The 19,398-nt window shown below is 37.4% G+C and overlaps 1 protein-coding gene, 1 non-coding gene and 1 pseudogene across 2 annotated transcripts; all 3 read right to left on the bottom strand.

Annotated features, from left to right (window-relative positions):
- Window positions 1-721: 721 nt before the first annotated feature.
- Window positions 722-1,731, bottom strand: LOC109569343 (olfactory receptor 52N2). Its single transcript, XM_019974682.2, has one exon. It carries the CDS (start codon window positions 1,685-1,687, stop codon window positions 722-724), a length of 966 nt encoding a protein of 321 aa, XP_019830241.2. The 5' UTR covers window positions 1,688-1,731.
- Window positions 1,732-12,283: 10,552 nt separating this feature from the next.
- Window positions 12,284-12,390, bottom strand: LOC139176187 (U6 spliceosomal RNA). Its single transcript, XR_011560643.1, has one exon. It is a non-coding gene; the product is annotated as a U6 spliceosomal RNA (small nuclear RNA).
- A 1,930-nt stretch (window positions 12,391-14,320) lies between these two features.
- Window positions 14,321-18,290, bottom strand: LOC109568874 (olfactory receptor 52N2-like; annotated as a pseudogene).
- Window positions 18,291-19,398: the final 1,108 nt, after the last annotated feature.

Here is a 19,398-nt window from a genome sequence, read left to right on the forward strand (position 1 = left end):
AATTATATATAAAATATAATAAAAAATTATATTTTAGGTGTATTTTAAATGGAGGGTCCCAAACTGATGAAATGAAAAAAAAAAATAGAAAACTTAGATATCTATAAAATGAAAAATATTTTAAAATATTTAGTTGATAGTTAAAATTGGAAGATTTCACAAAACATCTGAATTTAGCTTGCTTAAAAAAATACTGGAAAGTATTTAATATTTGGCCCACATAACCCCATAGCAATTATGTGCTTGATTTGAGTAGAATCTGTCCTTTATGGAGAGGATGTGCTTGCTACATATCACCACAGCTTCATGTTCTTACACACAATGCTTGCATTGACATTAGGCCTGTGTTTTTCATTTTCTTACCTATCTGTTCACACATCTTGAGTCTATTAACCCTTATATAAAATATAAAATCTATAAGAAATGAGTATGTTACTTCTTTATACTGCATTTTCTTTTTTGGTAGAACTCTACATAGAAAATAATTTTTCATAATGTATACTTGAAAAAGTTTCAAAGACTCTATCTACTGGAGGACTTAATTTTTAATACTATTTTTTTTTTTTACAAACATTACAAATGTTTACAAACATTACAAAGCTTTTACAAATTTCTTGCTTCTTTTACAAATTTGCTCACATCTTTTACAAATTTCTTCTTTATTCTATTTTATGCTCCCCCCCCCCATCACCCACCCCAAGCAATGTATCTATTTTAAGATTTATGTGTCTTGGGTAAAAACAACCTTCTCTCCAAGTAAAAATTTGATCACACCCTCACGAATCAGTTTGGTCTTGATACCATAAACAATTGGGTTCATTGTAGGAGGCAGGAGCAGATAAAGGTTGGCCACAATGATGTGTATGTGGTGAGGGACACTGTGTCCTCCAAAACGGTGGGTGAAAAAAGTGAAAAAAGCTGGGACATAGGTGATCACTATAGCACAGATATGTGATGTACAGCTGCTGAAGGCTTTGTGACGAGCATCTGTGGATGACAGGCTCACCACAGCTCGCAAGATCATAGTGTAAGACACTGCAATACAGCACATGTCAAACACGCCGATGAGGAGAGCAACCATCAGACCATAAATAGCATTGACCCTGAAATTGCCACAGGACACCTTGGCCACAGACATGTGGTCACAGTACGTGTGGGGAATGAAGTTGCCTCGACAATAGGGCAGGCGCTTGGTAAGGAAAGTGAATGGAAAGATGAGCATCACACCCCTCAGCAGAGTGGCAAGACCAGCCTTGGCAATGACAGCACTGGTGAGGATGGTGGCATAGCGTAAGGGGTAGCAGATGGCCACATAGCGGTCCAGCGCCATGAGCATGAGCACCCCAGACTCCATCCCAGTCAACATGTGGACAAAAAACATCTGAGCCAGGCAGCCATTGAAGTCAATCTCCTTCAGGTTGAACCAGAATATGCACAGCATGTTGGGTACCGTGGTGGTGCACAGGGTGACATCTGTGAAGGAGAGCAGGGCCAGAAAGTAGTACATGGGGTGATGCAGGGCCTCCTCATGGCCGATGAGGTAGATGAGTCCACAGTTGCCCACAACAGCAATGATGTACATGAAGCAGAATGGCAGGGAGATCCAGATGTGTGCAGTTTCCAGCCCAGGAACACCATTCAGGATAAAGAATTTTGGGGTTAGACTGGAGCTGTTGGCTCCAAACATAATGGCTGACAGGAGGAGGGCATATTATATTCTTTAGAAGTGATCCTTTCCTGGACAAGAAAATAACTCAGGTGAGCAGAGGGCTTGAAAACAAAAAGTAAAACAAAGTAACCAAAATGACTTTTCAAATGAGAAGTATTGATTAAGTTCCTTGGGGTCACCTTATCTAAATTCATATTCCATCTCTGGTTCTTACCTAGGATATGCTATTGATGAGTTATTTAGCCATTGTATATCTGTTTTCTCAATATACAATGAAAATAATAACTTTGCCTGGCTCAGAAAGTTGTCAATATTGCTCAATAAGATAATCTGTGTGTTGTGCTAAAACTGTGTATAACACACAGTGTTATACAAAAAATAGTGGCAGCAGTATTGCTGTTGTTATCACTATTATTATCATTTCTTGCATGGGTGCTAAGTTGCTTGTCATGTCTGACTCTGTGTGACCCTATGGACTGCAGCGCATTAGGCTCCTCTGTTCCTGGGATTCTCCAGGCAGGAGTACTAGAGTGGGTTGCCATGCCCTCTTCCAGGGGATCTTTCTGACCCAGGGATCAAACCTGAGTCTCATGTCTCCTACACCTCAGGTGAGGTAAGGTGAGGTAAGAGTGCCCCTTACCTCAGGATAAACACGTCATGTGATCAAAATTGCCCTGATTAATATAGTAAATTCAAATGGAGCTGCTCAGGTCTGCTGTAATTCAAGTGCCATTGTGCACTTTAGGACAGGACAGGTAATATGAGATTTTGAAAAACCTCAATTATATTGAGATGAGTGAGAGGTGAATTTTAGATAGCAAGTGCTAGTAACTGGGAACTCCAAGATTAAAATATATTCTCATATCTTAGAAAAATAATTATAAATGTCTCAACCCTGAAAATAAATTTAGGGACATCTGATCCAGCTAAATACCTGCAAGTTCTTGCTGATTCCAGGTAGCAGGTAAGCATGTAGCAATTGGAACTTCTGCAAAGAGAATTGGCATACATGAGATTCCACCTCTGATGTCTGCCTCCTTCTAAGATAGCTCGAGGGCACTAAAGTCACAGGACTGAAAAGAAAAGACCAAGATATTAAGCTACCAGAGGAGGAAAAACTTTTGGCTCTGCTCATCTGGCTTGTAAACTAAAACTGATTATGGCAAATTCTCAGGCTCTTCCAAACGTCAACACCATATAACTAAATAATCTATCCACACTTATTAAATCATAAACAGATGAACAGATCAATTCAGTGCCAGTTCTTTTCCTCTTAACTTCAGTAAGATTTATCTTCATACCCTCCCTGCCAGATGATTCTGCTATAACATGAGCTATTTTTAAATGTAAAATATATTTGTAAAAGGAAAAGTAGATGGATCTCTGAAAATATGAGAACAAAGTTTTATTGTATGCTTATTTATATAGACATAGACACGCAGACTCCTTGATGGACTTGAACAAGTCTCACATCTTCCTTTTTAAAATTTTCGTGACTTTTAAAGAAGGAGGGAGGTGATAAAAGTACATAATTAGAGGTGTTAGAATGGGTAAATAGAAGTTAATCCTCCAAGTGGTGTCTAATAATTCATTAATGTACATTACATATTATAATAGTAAAAATAACTCTCTGGCTATATGCTAAAATGTATGTATTTAACAGAGGCTTAATGTTTAACTAGAGGCTTAATAATAAGCCTCTAGTTAAGCATTCTAGTTTCTAGAGATATAGTCATGACTGAAATAGAAAAAACCCTCTCCATTCGTGGAGCTAATATTCCAATGGAGGTTAACTTCTACCTTCGAACCTGTAACAATGGCTAGGGTGTGTGTTACCATCCTCATTTTATGTATGAGGAAATGTAAGTTCAAGGTAACTTGATGTGAAGTGTGTCAGCAAAAATTTAGAAATTGGTAAAGTCAGGATTCAAATCCAGGTTTGTTTGACCTTGAAGCTGTGTGTTTAATCATTCTATATCTGTTGCCTAAACTGAAGAACTGCATTAACTGGACATAACTAGCTTAATTTGTGATGGCAGAGGAAGAAAGAAAAAGCTTGCTCTTATTACTATCATAGAGAATAGATAGAATAAATGTGTGAAGTTATATAGAAAGTCAGTCTTTATGTAAAAGACCTATCTACAGAGAGAGAACTTATCTGTGAAATAGCCAGATGCCTATTCCTGGACTTGTGGCAGAGGAAGAAAGAAAAAGCTTGCTCTTATTACTATCATAGAGAATAGATAGAATAAATGTGTGAAGTTATATAGAAAGTCAGTCTTTATGTAAAAGACTTATCTACAGAGAGAGAACTTATCTGTGAAATAGCCAGATGCCTATTCCTGGACTTGTTCACATAGACACTGCATAAAACCTGGTAGGGGGGGTTGCATGAGATTTCTGCTTCCCTGGTGGCTCAGTGGTAAAGAATCCACCTGCCAATGCAGGAGACAAGGGTTCGATCCCTGGCTTGGGAAGATCCTCTGGAGATGGAAATGGCAACCTACTCCAGCATTCTTGTCTGGAGAATACCATGGACAGAGGAGCCTGGCAGGCTACTTCTGTGGGATTCCGGAAAGAGTCAGGCACCACTCAGCGACTGAACAACAACAACAAGAAAATATCTACAGGGAAGCCACTCAGGAACTCCCCTCACTACCTTCTAAGATTCAAGTATATGCACCAATTACTTTCCACAACACCCATTCTCCTGGAAGCAGTTTTGAGTATAGATATCTATTAATGAAGGCAAAAACTTTTGTTTTCCTCACTTTCAAGTCCACTGTTGTCTGTAATTCATCGTTAGTGAACCATGAGGTAGTTTTAAATATATTTCACAATTAGGGGGATGTTGTTTCTTTCCTTAGTCCCCAGAGAAATCGTCATCTATTTTGCTTAGAGTCAAAAAGAAATACTGAGTTTCTAATCAATAACATCTCAAAGAAATTGCATTTCTTGTATGAAAACTTTACCTTTGGGGAAAGTGCAAGTCTTTGGGAATCTCTGAAACTCACCTCAGTGTGGGCAAAGACCAGACTCATGGGCATGACTGAGACTTCTGAGTGTCAGAATTCAACAATCAGTTTCTACCTCTACATAGAATTTCTGTGTCTTTTGAGGATTCCACATACTGGGGTGTTTACAGCTGATTGGATCTCCACATTGATATGTCAGAGGGCTCAGGTTAGAGTCAAATTCCTTTGGGACTTTCAAAATTATTTCTATATTTATCAGCTTTTATATTCATAATTATCAGCAGGAGAGATGTTGATAAGAGTATTAAAGTTAAATATCTTCCCCCAGGTGTGGTTTCTAACCAAGAGTTCTGATAATCATAAGAATTATTTGCTTTTCAGTTATCTTGCTTTATAAAATAATGATCTAACTATGTAATCATAAAATTTCAAAAATATACTGAAACATATTCAATGCATATATCTATGTTGCATATATGTTCATAATATATTTCCATGGGAATGTGTAGTATAATATTTATTTTATATTTAGAGAGAGAGGCAGAAATTGAAAGTGACAGATACAGAGAATAAAATCTATCATATAAGAATAATAGAAATATTTTGTGCCTACTTTGTGGTTTGTCCTGAGTTTATTAGATAAGCTAATAAATACACAAACCCACACATGTGAGAATATTATATATATGTGTATATATTGTGGCAAAGTAGTTTTATATTTATCTTACATTTTATTACCTGAGCTTCCCCTGTACTATTTAATATGAAGAAAACTAATTCTGGAATGATTGAAAAGCAAATTGAAATGATTTTTGTCATTCTCAATGGTGAATATGTAAAGATTCCTTTTAAATAGAGCAGTTGGAATTCTCTCAACCATTGAAAGTGTATCACAAAACTCTCCTGATACTGTGATACTCTAACACAATATTGGGGAAAGTTTAAAATTGTATGGCTATTTTGCAGAAAAGCTGAAATACTTATATACTGGGAACTATAAAATACTGATACAGAAAACTGTAGATGATTCACAGAAATGGAAAGATACGCCTTGCTCTTGAGTTGGAAAATCAATATTGTTAAATGACAAAACTATACAAGGCAACCAACAAATTCAATGCAATCCCTCTCAAATTACCAATAGTGTTTTTTCAGAGAACTAGAACAAATCATTTTAAAATGTGTGTGGCAACACAAAAGACTGAATAGCCACCGAAATCTTGAGAAAGAACAGAGCTGGAGACAGCATGCACAGGAACTTCGGGCTATACTTACAAAACTATTGTCATCAAAACAGAATAGAGAACCTGGAAATAAACGCATGCAATTCTGGTCAATTAATCTACAATAGAGGAGGCAAAAACTTACAATGGAGAAAAGACAGTATCTTAATAAATGTACAGTTTACAAGTAAGAGAATAAAATAACTGGACAGCTACACGTATGAGAACAAAATTTAGAACATTCTCTAACACCATATACAACAGTAAACTCAATAACACCTCTGCCTTTTCCACCCCAGTTCAGCAAGTTCTATCAGAGGCAAGGAAGTTAGCCTCAAAATATCAACAATTTTATGACACACATCGGGGAAAATAAAGCTTTAGATCTTCAGTCAAAAGGGCTTGTTTATATTTTGCCCCCAATTTAGGTATGTTTGCTCACTCAGGCAGCATAGACAAATGAAAATCTCAATGGGAGGGGCTGGCTACTAACTACACCAATGTGGATAGATCAGAATGTATGGTCTATTCAGAGAGAGGTTGACTAGTGTGAGGGAACAGGGCTTAAGTTATGACTCACTAACATCAGATGCCCAACCGAAGCTTCTTATTCAGATGAATGAGTTAGAACAAAAAGTTAAGAGTTTCAGTCTAAATGAGGACCCTATACTTTAAGTAATGACTGAGAAGAATAATCGTCCCCTGCCTCAAGTCTCCTTTTTTTCCCCCTTTGCTTATGAACATTACTATTTGTTCTTTCCCATTGTACCATGTCTTGTACAATATTCAGATTGTGATAACCTCCCTTAAAATTTCCTTTTCTCTCTTCTCCTTTTCCTTTTATTCTGTAATGCTTTTATTTCTCTTTCTTTCCTTTTTGCTTGAATTTCTTCTTTTATGGCTTCAAAATTCCAGATTTAAGTGCAACCTAAGTGCTTATCGCTGCTCTAGGGTGCAATATTTTACTCTCGAGAACTGTGCTTAGCAAAATGCTCCACTTGATACACACAACTCTTTCTCCACAGAACATTCAGCACTGCTTGCACACAACCCCATAAACAGCAGCCTACAAACTCTTTGTGTGCTATTGTTCTCTGGGGGCTTAGGGTGTGTTTGGGTGCATGAAGATAGTATTGGTTATATAAAAAAATCTGTGCCTTTGATCTTTTAACATAAAATATCCAAAGGTAAATAGATAAGCAGAATTGTCTAATATTTCTATAGATACTTATTTTTCCAAAGGAACTGGGGGAAAATACCAGACTAATACTAAACTTCTTTTCTGTTGACTGAGATGCCTTTGACTTCTGAGCTCAAACATAGAAATGGTAAACTCAAAAATCTCTAATTATCCTACAAAATAATTAAACCATCTCTATGCAATCTTGTTCAATTTTTAGCATTCTATAAAATTGCTTTGGAAATAGCTTAAAGTTACTTTGAAAGACAAGGTAGATGCATGGTGTTTTTCATTTCAAAAAGAACAAATAAATTTGTTATTCATGGATTCTGAGAGACAGAACTCAGGGAAAGAGTGAGATAAGATTCTAGTTATAATTTTGGCTTAACTTTTCCAGCTCATTAAAACATAAAACCATACTGTTGGCAGAGTCTTGTGAAAAGGTCGTGTGGAATGCTCACTGAATTTTGTGTTCTCCTAGTTGTACTGTTTTGTTGTTATATTTTCTTTATGTCTATATATCTACACATGTGTCCATATAGAAGTGGCCAAATGATTCTGGAGATTCATAAGAAAGATAACTTTCACTACCTTGGCATCCCCTTGTAATTTCTTTATACTTCCTCTCCTTTGGAAATATTAACATATCATATTTTAAAGGAATTATGATTTAATTAAACTGAAATATGTGTGGGAGTTCTTTGTACCTAATACATTGGTTCTAGATCTAATCAAACTATGTGAGGTTGAATGTGGGAAGACTGAGTCTTTTTCACGAAGCCACTGAGCCTAGCCTCACAACTTTGTTACTAGGGCACGAGATGGAATTAGAAATTGCATCCACCTTTTTTTCCATTTCTTTACTTCTCTCCTTCTCTCTTATTTTCCTCTTTCTATGCTTTTCTGTATCTTCCTTCTCATAAATACTGAGTAGAATATTCTTTTTTTTTCTTTTTTAACTTTACAATATTGTATTGGTTTTGCCATACATCAAAATGAATCTGCCACAGGTATACATGTGTTCCCCATTCTGAACCCTCCTCCCTCCTCCCTCCCTATACCATCCCTCTGGGTTGTCCCAGTGCACCAGCCCCAAGCATCCAGTATCGTGCATTGAACCTGGACTGGTGACTCGTTTCATATATGATATTATACATGTTTCAATGCTATTCTCCCAAATCATCCCACCCTCTCCCTCTCCCACAGAGTCCAAAAGACTGATCTATACATCAGTGTCTCTTTTGCTGTCTCGTATACAGGGTTATTGTTAGCATCTTTCTAAATTCCATATATGTCAGAAACCAGTGTGAGGAACTCCGCCTGTGGCAAAGATCATGAGGAAGGAGGCTTGACATACGCAAAGGCAGGATCGACCCTCAAGAGTCCCCCTGGAAATTCTCGAGCATCTACCCCCAAAACCAGAGTCTGCCTACTTTACTACTTTGTGCTCTCACCTACACCTCTGACTTTACGGGGTGCTGTCCTCCACCACCTCTTTCGTAGAAGGAGTTAACTTAGAGCTCTAGTTAATAATAATTCCTGGGTGTGATAGGAGTGTTTCAACCTACAAACTCTTCTGAAGTTTCTCTAGCCTGCCTGACAGGCTTGTCCGGCCACATGTGATTGCTCACAGCCTCCCAACCGTGAGAGGCAGGAGATGCTTTAAACCTTCTAAAAATAGGTTCTTTAGAGAAGTTAGGAAACTATTAGTATAAGTTTGGTGGGCTGATTAGAAATTGTATTGGTGAAGGGTTTTTCATTTGTTGAGCCAATGTTTGCTGCTAAGTCTCCACATCCCCTGCCTTTATACACATTAATGAATATATAGAAGAAATAAGTATTAACCTTTGATATTAACCAACATTAGACCATAGGCTAAGCAAATTCTTTTCTTAATTAAAACCCACTTCACCCTCACCCTATAGGAATATAACTTTATCTGGTACCTTTGGAAGGTGGCGTCTGTTTTAAGAATAATCACCCCTGAAGAAATAAGTGTTCTGGTTGACTGACCACTGTCACAAGGAGAGGGTCATAAATTGTCAGCAGGCCTCCTGGCCAGAAGATGATGTAACACCCCTAAGACCTCTGTATACATTTGTATGAAGCACCTGACTTTAATAAAAGTCAGGACTGCTGACCTCACCTGAAGTTTGTATAACATCTCAGTGTGTAAAAACAGACCCTGGAAAAGTAAAGAATGGGATCAGTTCCTCGAAAGACTGGTTTCCCCATGCCATTCTTTCTCTCAACCTCTGGCTGAGTTCCCATCTGGAACGTGGAGGCTCGTCAAGCCTACTAATTATGCCTGGGCTTCTAAGATCTGACCAGGGAGGCCTTAGTGTCTCCTCTCCTTCAGGAGAATGGGAGGACGCCTGCAGCCTATGTAGGTGACGTAAATTCCTTGTCTTGGAATTTTATTAGCTTTTCACGTAAACCAACTTATTCAGCCTCTTTTCCCCAGTGAATTTTCTTATTGAGCTATCCTTATTTTATCACTCTTTATATCTCTAATTAACATTTAATTAAAGCCACTGTATTTGCCGATGCCGTCTCTCCTTCGAATTTCCCTGGATCCACTGGGACTGGACCCCGGCAAGTGGCCCCTATACTGTATTGGTGTTTTTCTTTCTGGCTTACTTCACTCTGTATAATAGGCTCCAGTTTCATCCACCTCATTAGAACTGATTCAAATGCATTCTTTTTAACGGCTGAGTAATACTCCACTGTGTATATGTACCACTGCTTTCTTATCCATTCATCTGCTGATGGACATCTAGGTTGCTTCCATGTCCTGGCTATTATAACCAGTGCTGCGATGAACATTGAGGTACACGTGTCTCTTTCAATTCTGGTTTCCTCAGTGTGTATGTCCAGCAGTGGGATTGCTGGATCATAAGGCAGTTCTATTTCCAGTTTTTTAAGGAATCTCCACACTGTTCTCCATAGTGGCTGGACTAGTTTGCATTCCCACCAACAGTGTAAGAGGGTTCCCTTTTCTCCACATCCTCTCCAGCATTTATTGCTTGAAGACTTTTGGATCGCAGCCATTCTGACTGGTGTGAAATGGTACCTCATAGTGGTTTTGATTTGTATTTCTCTGATAATGAGTAATGTTGAGCATCTTTTCATGTGTTTGTTAGCCATCTGTATGTCTTCTTTGGAGAAATGTCTATTTAGTTCTTTGGCCCATTTTTCTATTGGGTCATTTATTTTTCTGGAATTGAGCTGCAGGAGTTGCTTGTATATTTTTGAGATTAGTTGTTTGTCCGTTGCTTCAGTTGCTATTATTTTCTCCCATTCTGAAGGCTGTCTTTTCACCTTGCTTATAGTTTCCTTTGTTGTGCAGAAGCTTTTAAGTTTAATTAGGTCCCATTTGTTTATATTTGCTTTTATTTCCAATATTCTGGGAGGTGGGTCATAGAGGATCCTGCTGTGATGTATGTCGGAGAGTGTTTTGCCTATGTTCTCCTCTAGGAGTTTTGTAGTTTCGGGTCTTACGTTTAGATCTTTAGTCCATTTTGAGTTTATTTTTGTGTATGGTGTTAGATAGTGTTCTAGTTTCATTCTTTTACAAGTGGTTGACCAGTTTTCCCAGCACCACTTGTTAAAGAGATTGTCTTTAATCCATTGTATATTCTTGCCTCCTTTGTCAAAGATAAGGTGTCCATATGTGCGTGGATTTATCTCTGGGCTTTCTATTTTGTTCCATTGATCTATATTTCTGTCTTTGTGCCAGTACCATACTGTCTTGATGACTGTGGCTTTGTAGTAGAGGCTGAAGTCAGGTAGGTTGATTCCTCCTGTTCCATTCTTCTTTCTCAAGATTGCTTTGGCTATTTGAGTTTTTTTTGTATTTCCACACAAATTGTGAAATTATTTGTTCTAGCTCTGTGAAGAATATCGTTGGTAGCTTGATAGGGATTGCATTGAATCTATAGATTGCTTTGGGTAGTATACTCATTTTCACTACATTGATTCTTCCAATCCATGAACATGGTATATTTCTCCATCTATTAGTGTTCTCTTTGATTTCTTTCACCAGTGTTTTATAGTTTTCTATGTATAGGTCTTTAGTTTGTTTAGGTAGATATATTCCTAAGTATTTTATTCTTTTCATTGCAATGGTGAATGGAATTGTTTCCTTAATTTCTTTTTCTATTTTCTCATTATTAGTGTATTGGAATGCAAGGGATTTCAATGTGTTGATTTTATATCCTGCAACTTTACTATAATCATTGATTAGTTCTAGTAATTTTCTGGTGGAGTCTTTAGGGTTTTCTATGTAAAGGATCATGTCATCTGCAAACAGTGAGAGTTTTACTTCTTCTTTTCCAATTTGGATTCCTTTTATTTCTTTTTCTGCTCTGATTGCTGTGGCCAAAACTTCCAAAACTATGTTGAATAGTAATGGTGAAAGTGGGCACCCTTGTCTTGTTCCTGACTTTAGAGGAAATGCTTTCAATTTTTCACCATTGAAGATAATGTTTGCTGTGGGTTTGTCATATATAGCTTTTATTATGTTGAGGTATGTTCCTCCTATTCCTGCTTTCTGGAGGGTTTTTATCATAAATGGATGTTTAATTTTGTCAAAGGCTTTTTCTGCATCTACTGAGATAATCATATGGTTTTTATTTTTCAATTTGTTAATGTGGTGTATTATATTGATTGATTTGTGGATATTGAAGAATCCTTTCATCCCTGGGATAAAGCCCACCTGGTCATGGTGTATGATCTTTTTAATGTGTTGTTGGATTCTGGTTGCTAGAATTTTGTTAAGGATTTTTGCATCTATGTTCATCAGTGATATTGGCCTGTAGTTTTCTTTTTTTGTGGGGTCTTTGTCAGGTTTTGGTATTAGGGTGATGGTGGCCTCATAGAATGAGTTTGGAAGTTTACCTTCCTCTGCAATTTTCTGGAAGAGTTTGAGTAGGATAGGTGTTAGCTCTTCTCTAAATTTTTGGTAGAATTCAGCTGTGAAGCCATCTGGACCTGGGCTTTTGTTTGCTGGAGATTTCTGATTACAGTTTCAATTTCTGTGCTTATGATGGGTCTGTTAAGATTTTCTATTTCTTCCTGGTCGAGTTTTGGAAAGTTGTACTTTTCTAAGAATTTGTCCATTTCTTCCACGTTGTCCATTTTATTGGTATATAATTGCTGATAGTAGTCTCTTATGATCCTTTGTATTTCTGTTTTGTCTGTTGTGATCTCTCCATTTTCATTTCCAATTTTATTGAAATATATGGAACGCTTCACGAATTTGCCTGTCATCCTTGCGCAGGGGCCATGCTAATCCTCTCTGTGTCGTTCCAATTTTAGTATATGTGATGCCGAAGCGAGCACATGAGTAGAATATTCTTTCATCATCATTTATTTTATAATTATTTAAAACTTCCTCAATGATTCAGCCTGTTATCTCTAATTTAGTTGTAAATTATAATTCAGAATTATATTGTTGTTTTTATATTTATTTTCTGTGAAACCTATTTTGTGTTAATAATGGGGAAGATAACATAAAATTAATTGGGAATTCTTACTCAGTGCCTCAGATATACGTCATTTATTGCATTTTACTTTTTCAGATTTTTAAAAAGTTTATCGTCTTGCTTTACTTTTTATTGTTGTTGCCTCCCATACACTCTACCCACAATGCAAGCTTATTTACATTATTGTATTTAAATTTTAATTTAATATTCTGAGATATAAAAAGTCTAGGAATATATATATTCCTTTATATATGAGGATAATAATAACTATATCATAGTTTTGAAGTAAGAATTCAATGAAATATATATATATATATATGTTTTAAAATGGCAGTTTAGGTAAATTTCTTGATTTGTTTCCTTGTGTGTGAATATGATTTAAGTCAGAATATATGATGGGCAAAATTTACCAAATACAAAAACAGAAGTCCAGAAGAGAGAATTTTTTCTGATTATCACTTTACAAATTTTATTACATGCAAACACTTAAATTATTTTATTTAAAAAAATTCATTTTAAATTTTTTAGAAATTCAGGTTTTTCTTCAAAGCATCAAAATTAATTTTGCAAAAATACATGGAATTTTCATTATAGTTCACAATTATTTTATCATATATTTGTTGTTGTTCAGTTGCCAAGTTGTGTCCGACTCTTCATGACCTCATAGACTGTAGCTTCCCTGTCCCTATAACATTATATTAAAATATATTATCCATATTAGCAAATGATGAGCATAATCTTAATCTAATATTTCTAACTCTTCCTCTGTTTGTAACCATTTGCTGATCCCATTCTATTTCTTCAGTTTTTTTTTTTGAATTATTCCCTTATTTTCTTCACTTTTCATTCATTATCACTGTTTCTGAATACCACATTTATGATTCTTCTTTCATTTCTTTTATTATTCATATTTCCAGATGTCTAAATAAGGTGCTCTTCTCTTCATTGTCCCTGATGATTAATTGTTGCTCTTTCAATGTTAAAATTAAGGAAAGTAGTTAGCTCAGCCATCTTTAATTGGCTGAGTACATAGATTTTCTTCAAGTCTGCTTTCCTGTACTTATAAATCCTATCCTCACATAGCCATCAAATATTATCCCGTGTACCTTACAAGATTCTGTTTGAAATAAACTCAAAGGAGTACGTTCCAGATTATGAGCAGCTCTAGTAATCATATCTACTCCCACTTCATTTGCATTTACACTGACACAGTCAAAGGCGTCCAGATAATTTCCTAGGAACAAAAAAGTCAGAAATAAATTAACAGTCAAGGTTTTTTATTCCTCTAAAGTTATGCAAGTGTCACATAAATATTGAACAAAAAGGTTGACAAAGACCCTTGGAAATCAGCACATTCAGGAAAGTGTCTCTTGCTTCCCTGTAACACACATGACAGTTCACTTAGGTGCCTTCCTCAAACCTCTAGAGTTTCTCCAGGCTACCAGACCTTCTTTATCCTTTACTATATACTCCCTCATGGTGTTTGGATCAAAGCGCTTTCATCATCAAGCATTTACTTCAAGTTGTATATTCTATTATTTCATTCTGTGCATCCATTCCACAAGATCTAACTAAAGTTAAACTGCAGGGGAATACAATAGTTTCTTGTCAATTTTATTTTTTCTATCAAGTTAGAGTTCTCAGATTATAAATTTTGTGTTAGTTTTGTAAATCTCATAGGAGAATATTGACAGGTATTTTCTTTTGACCTCATGGTTATTGAGTTTTATGCTTGTTCTCTTATATTTCTTTATAATTATGCTAAATCCAGATTCCATATATTAGATTTATCTTACATTCAAAGTGTCTTCCTCTCTAAAAAACAGTTTGATCACTCCTTCACAGATCTGCTTGGTCTTCACACCATAGACAATTGGATTCAAGGTGAGGGGCAGCAGTAGATAGAGGTTGGCTATTAAAATGTTGATATGGTGAAATATGCTGTGTTCCCCAAAGTGATGAGTGAAGAAGGCTGGGACATAGGTGATGACAATAGCACATATACGTGAAGTACAGGTGCTGAAGTCTTTGTGATGAGCATCTGCAGAGGATACATTTCCTACAGCATGATTAAGTATAGTATAAGAATAAAATAAAATGCAGAAAATATCAAACCCTCCAATCAACATGGCAGCTATGAGACCATAGATGGCATTATCTTGATGTTGCCACAGGATGGTTCTGCCAGAGACATATGTTCACAATAGTGTGTTAAATGAGGTTGCCTTTGCAGTGGGGAAGACACTTGATCAGGAAAGTGAATGGTATCATAAGCAACACACTTCAAGTCAAGGTGACAAGGTCAACTTTGGTAATTATGGTGTTGGTGAGGATGGAAGAATGTCATGATGTGTATTAGTTGCTCAGTTGTGTCCGACTCTTTGCGACCACATGGACTATAGCCCGCCAGGCTCCTCTGTCCATGGGATTTTCCAGGCAAGAATCCTGGAGTGGGTTGCCATTTCCTTTTCCACGGGATCTTCCTGACCCAGAGATTGAACCCCGTTCTCCCACATTGCAGGCAGATTCTGTACCATCTGAGCTACCAGGGTAGAATAACATAGAGGGTAGCAAATGGTCACTTAGCAATCCAGAGACATAAGCACGAGCACACCAGACACCATGCCTATAAGCATGTGGATGAAAAACATCTGCACAAGGCAAGCATTACAATCAATCTCTCTGAAACTGAGCCAAAAGATACACAAAATATTGGGAACAAATGAAGGGCACCCACTAGCATCTGTAAGGGACAGTAAGGCTAGAATTAATACATGGGCCAATGAAAGGCCTCCTCATGACAGATAAGATAGATAAGGCCACAGTTCTCCATGACAGCAATGATGTAAATGAGTCAGAATGGCACTGAGATCCAGATGTGTGGAGGTTCCAGTCCAGGAATCTCATTGAAGATGAAGTATCTTGGTGTCAGGCTGGAGCTTTGACTCCATGCATGATGGTCAATTGCAAAATATTTTACTTTTGGTATCAATAAATGTGTCCTATAAAAGAAGGTAGTAGTTTTTCAGTCAGAGTCAAAAGATGGACAAGTATTTGCACAATATAAAGTATGTTTAGAGGAGAAATCATCTTTTTTGTAGCCTGACTGTTCTATTTGATCCTACTCAACAGTCTTGATAATTCTACCAAATAAAAAGAATTCAAACAGTGCAAACATAATAACAAAGACCTGGTCTTGCTTGGCTTTATATTGTTAACTCTTCCTATAGGAATCTGTTCCTATTCCTAGGCCATTCACTAGCCCTTGCTTTGGTCTCATCTACAAATTTCCAAATGATGGACTCAGTTTTAATAAAACTGATTCTCTTAAGTCACATAATTTCCCTTCCTACAAGAAGTTCTTTCTGTTGTGTCCACTGGATTATAGTCGAATTTTGTGAGCACCTAATTATTGCAATGAAAGATGAACTCCCCAGGTGGGTAGGTGCCCAATACACTACTAAAGATCAGTGTATAGTAATAACTCCAGAAAGAATGAAGGGATGAGCCAAAGCAAAAACAACACCCGATTGTGGATGGGATTGGTGATAGAAGCAAGGTCCGATGCCATAAAGAGCAATATTGCATAGGAACCTGGAATGTCAGGTCCATGAATCAAGGCAAAATGGAAGTGGTCAAACAGGAGATGGCAAGAGTGAATATTGACATTCTAGGAATCAGTGAACTAAAATGGACTGGAATGGGTGAATTTAACTCAGATGACCATTATGTCTACTACTGTGGGCAGGAATCCATTAGAAGAAATGGAGTAGCCATCATAGTCAACAAAAGAGTCTGAAATGCAGTACTTGGATGCAATCTCAAAATGACAGAATAATCTCTGTTCTTTTCCAAGGCAAACCATTCAATATCACAGTAATCCAAGTCTATGCCCCGACCAGTAATGCAGAAGAAGCTGAAGTTGAATGGTTTTATGAAGACCTACAAGACCTTTTAGAACTAACACCCAAAAAAGATGTCATTTTCATTATAGGGAACTGAAATGCAAAAATAGGAAGTCAAGAAACACCTGAAGTAACAGGCAAATTTGGCCTTAGAGTACAGAATGAAGCAGGGCAAAGGCTAATAGAATTTGTGTGTGTGTGTGTGTGTGTGTGTAATAAAGTTTTATTAAAGTATAAAGGAGATAGAGAAAGCTTCTGACATAGGCATCAGAAGGGGGCAGAAAGAGTACCCGCTTGCTAGTGTTAACAATGAAGTTATATAATCCAAAGACTATCTGGAGGTTGTAAAGACCTCATCAGACCTACTCCCATAACTTACATTTTAAGATAACACTGTCCTCAGGCAAGATACATCCTTGTAAAGACCAGGTCTACTCCCATAATTAACATTTTAAGATAACAGAAGGTTGAATCCAAAGACTGTCCTTAGGCAGGATACATTATTGTTATATAATCCTAAGGAATGTGGAGAAAGAAAAAAAGTTTGTCCTTTCTTCCTCCTTGAGAATTCCAGATCCCTCTCTCCTTGGGGACCCCTAGACTCCCTATCAACCTGCCTAGGAACTGACTCTCTCATTCCCCTCTTTTCTTTTTAGGAGAATTATGTTGCCTAGGGAAAAGGGGCATTGTTCTCATTCCATAACTACTTCCAAGCTGACTGGGGCATTGTCCCTAAATTGGTGAGGCAACATATTCTCCTAATCCTCATATTGAGGATATCTGATCCAGGGGGCCCAAATAGTAGCTGGAGGAAGCTACAGCAGTAGCAGGAGTTTGAGCAACCATTTGTAACTTAAAAGCTTTCATGCGGCTAGAAACAAATCCAGTTATACAATTACAGATGCAGAGAGCAAACAGCAAAAACACAACATTCAGAATCAAAATTAAAAGTCACATCATGTCCATAGTTAAAGTGCAAAGTGTTGCACCAGTCCATTTTAGGGTTGGTAGATGTCATCAGATGAAGAAGAGGCATCACATGTGATTGTTGTCGAAGGTATTCACAGACTTGCCAAGAGAACGCACTGGTGATAGCAAACACCTTCTTCCAAAAACACAAGAGAAGACTCTACATATGGCCAACACCAAAATCAGATTGATAATATTCTTTGCAGCCAAAGATGGACAAGCTCTATATAGTCAGCAAAAACAAGACCGAGAGCTTACTGTGGCTCAGATCATGAACCTCTTATTGACAAATTCAGACTTAAATTGAAGAAAGTAGGGAAAACCACTAGACCATTCAGGTATGACCTAAATCAAATCCCTTATGACTATACAGTGGAAGTGAGAAATAGATTTAAGGGACTATATCTGATAGACAGTGTGCCTGATGAACTATGGATGGAGGTTCATGAGATTTTACAGGAGGCAGGGATCAAGACCATCCCCAAGAAAAAGTAACGCAAAAACACAAAATGGCTGGCTGAGGAGGCATAACAAATAGCTGTAAAAGGAAGAGACGTGAAAAGCAAAAGAGAAAAGGCAAGATATACTCATCTAAGGGCAGAGTTCCAAAGAATAGTGAGGACAGATAAGAAAGCCATCCTCAGTGATCAGTGCAAAGAAATAGAGGAAAACAACAGAATGGGAAAGACTTCAAGAAAATTAGAGATACTAAGGGAGCATTTCATGCAAAGATGGGCTCAATGAAGGACAGAAATGGTTTGGACCGAACAGAAGCAGAAGATATTAAGAAGAGGTGGCAAGAATACACAGAAGAACTGTACAGAAAAGATCTTGAGGACCCAGATAATCGTGATGGTGTGATCACTCACCTAGAGCCAGACATCCTGGAATGTGAAGTCAAGTGGGCCTTAGAGTGTATTACTACCATCAAAGCTAGTGTAGGTGATGGAATTCCAGTTGTGCTCTTTCACATCCTAAAAGATAATGCTGTGAAAGTGCTGCACTTAATATGCCAGCAAGTTTGGAAAACTCAGCAGTGGCCACAGGACTGGAAAAGGTCAGTTTTCATTCTAATCCCAAAGAAAGGCAATGCCAAAGAATGCTCAAACTACTGCACAATTGCACTCATCTCACACGCGAATAAAGTGATGCCCCAATTCTCCAAGCCAAGCTTCAGCAATACATGAACTGTGAACTTCCAGATGTTCAAGCTGATTTTAGAAAAGGAAGAGGAACCAGAGATTAAATTGCCATCTTCTGGATCATCCAAAAAAAAAAAAAAAGAGAATTCCAGAAAAACATCTACTTTTGCTTTATTGACTATGCCAAAGCCTTTGACTTTGTGGATCACAATACACTGTGGAAAATTCTTCAAGAGATGGGAATACCAGACCACCTGACCTGCCTCTTGAGAAATCTGTAAGCAGGTCAGGAAGCAATAGTTAGAACTGGGCATGGAACAACAAACTGTTTCCAAGTAGGAAAAGGAATATATCAAGGCTGTATATTGTCACCCTGATTATTTAACTTCTATGCAGAGTACATCATGAGAAATGCTGGACTGGAAGAAGCACAAGCTGGAATCAAGATTGCCAGGAGAAATAGCAATAACCTCAGATATGCAGATGATACCACCCATATGGCAGAAAGTGAAGAGGAACTCAAAAGCCTCTTGATGAAAGTGAAAGTGGAGAGTGAAAAAGTTGGCTTAAAGCTCAACATTCAGAAAACGAATATCATGGCATCTGGTCCCATTACTTCATGGGAAATAGATGGGGAAACAGTGGAAACAGTGTCAGACTTTATTTTTCTGGGCTCCAAAATCACTGCAGATGGTGACTGCATCCATGAACTTAAAAGACGCTTACTCCTTGGAAGGAAAGTTATGACCAACCTAGATAGCATATTGAAAAGCAGAGACATTACTTTACCAACAAAGGTCCGTCTAGTCAAGGCTATGGTTTTTCCTGTGGTCATGTATGGATGTGAGA

The sequence above is a fragment of the Bos indicus genome, chromosome 15 (genome assembly GCF_029378745.1).
Source record: "Bos indicus isolate NIAB-ARS_2022 breed Sahiwal x Tharparkar chromosome 15, NIAB-ARS_B.indTharparkar_mat_pri_1.0, whole genome shotgun sequence".
NCBI classification, from domain to species: Eukaryota; Metazoa; Chordata; class Mammalia; order Artiodactyla; family Bovidae; genus Bos; species Bos indicus.

What these genes read in the sequence shown, in the direction of transcription:
- LOC109569343 (XM_019974682.2), bottom strand. Translation starts at nt 1,687, where the DNA reads ATGTTTGGAGCCAACAGCTCCAGTCTAACCCCAAAATTCTTTATCCTG.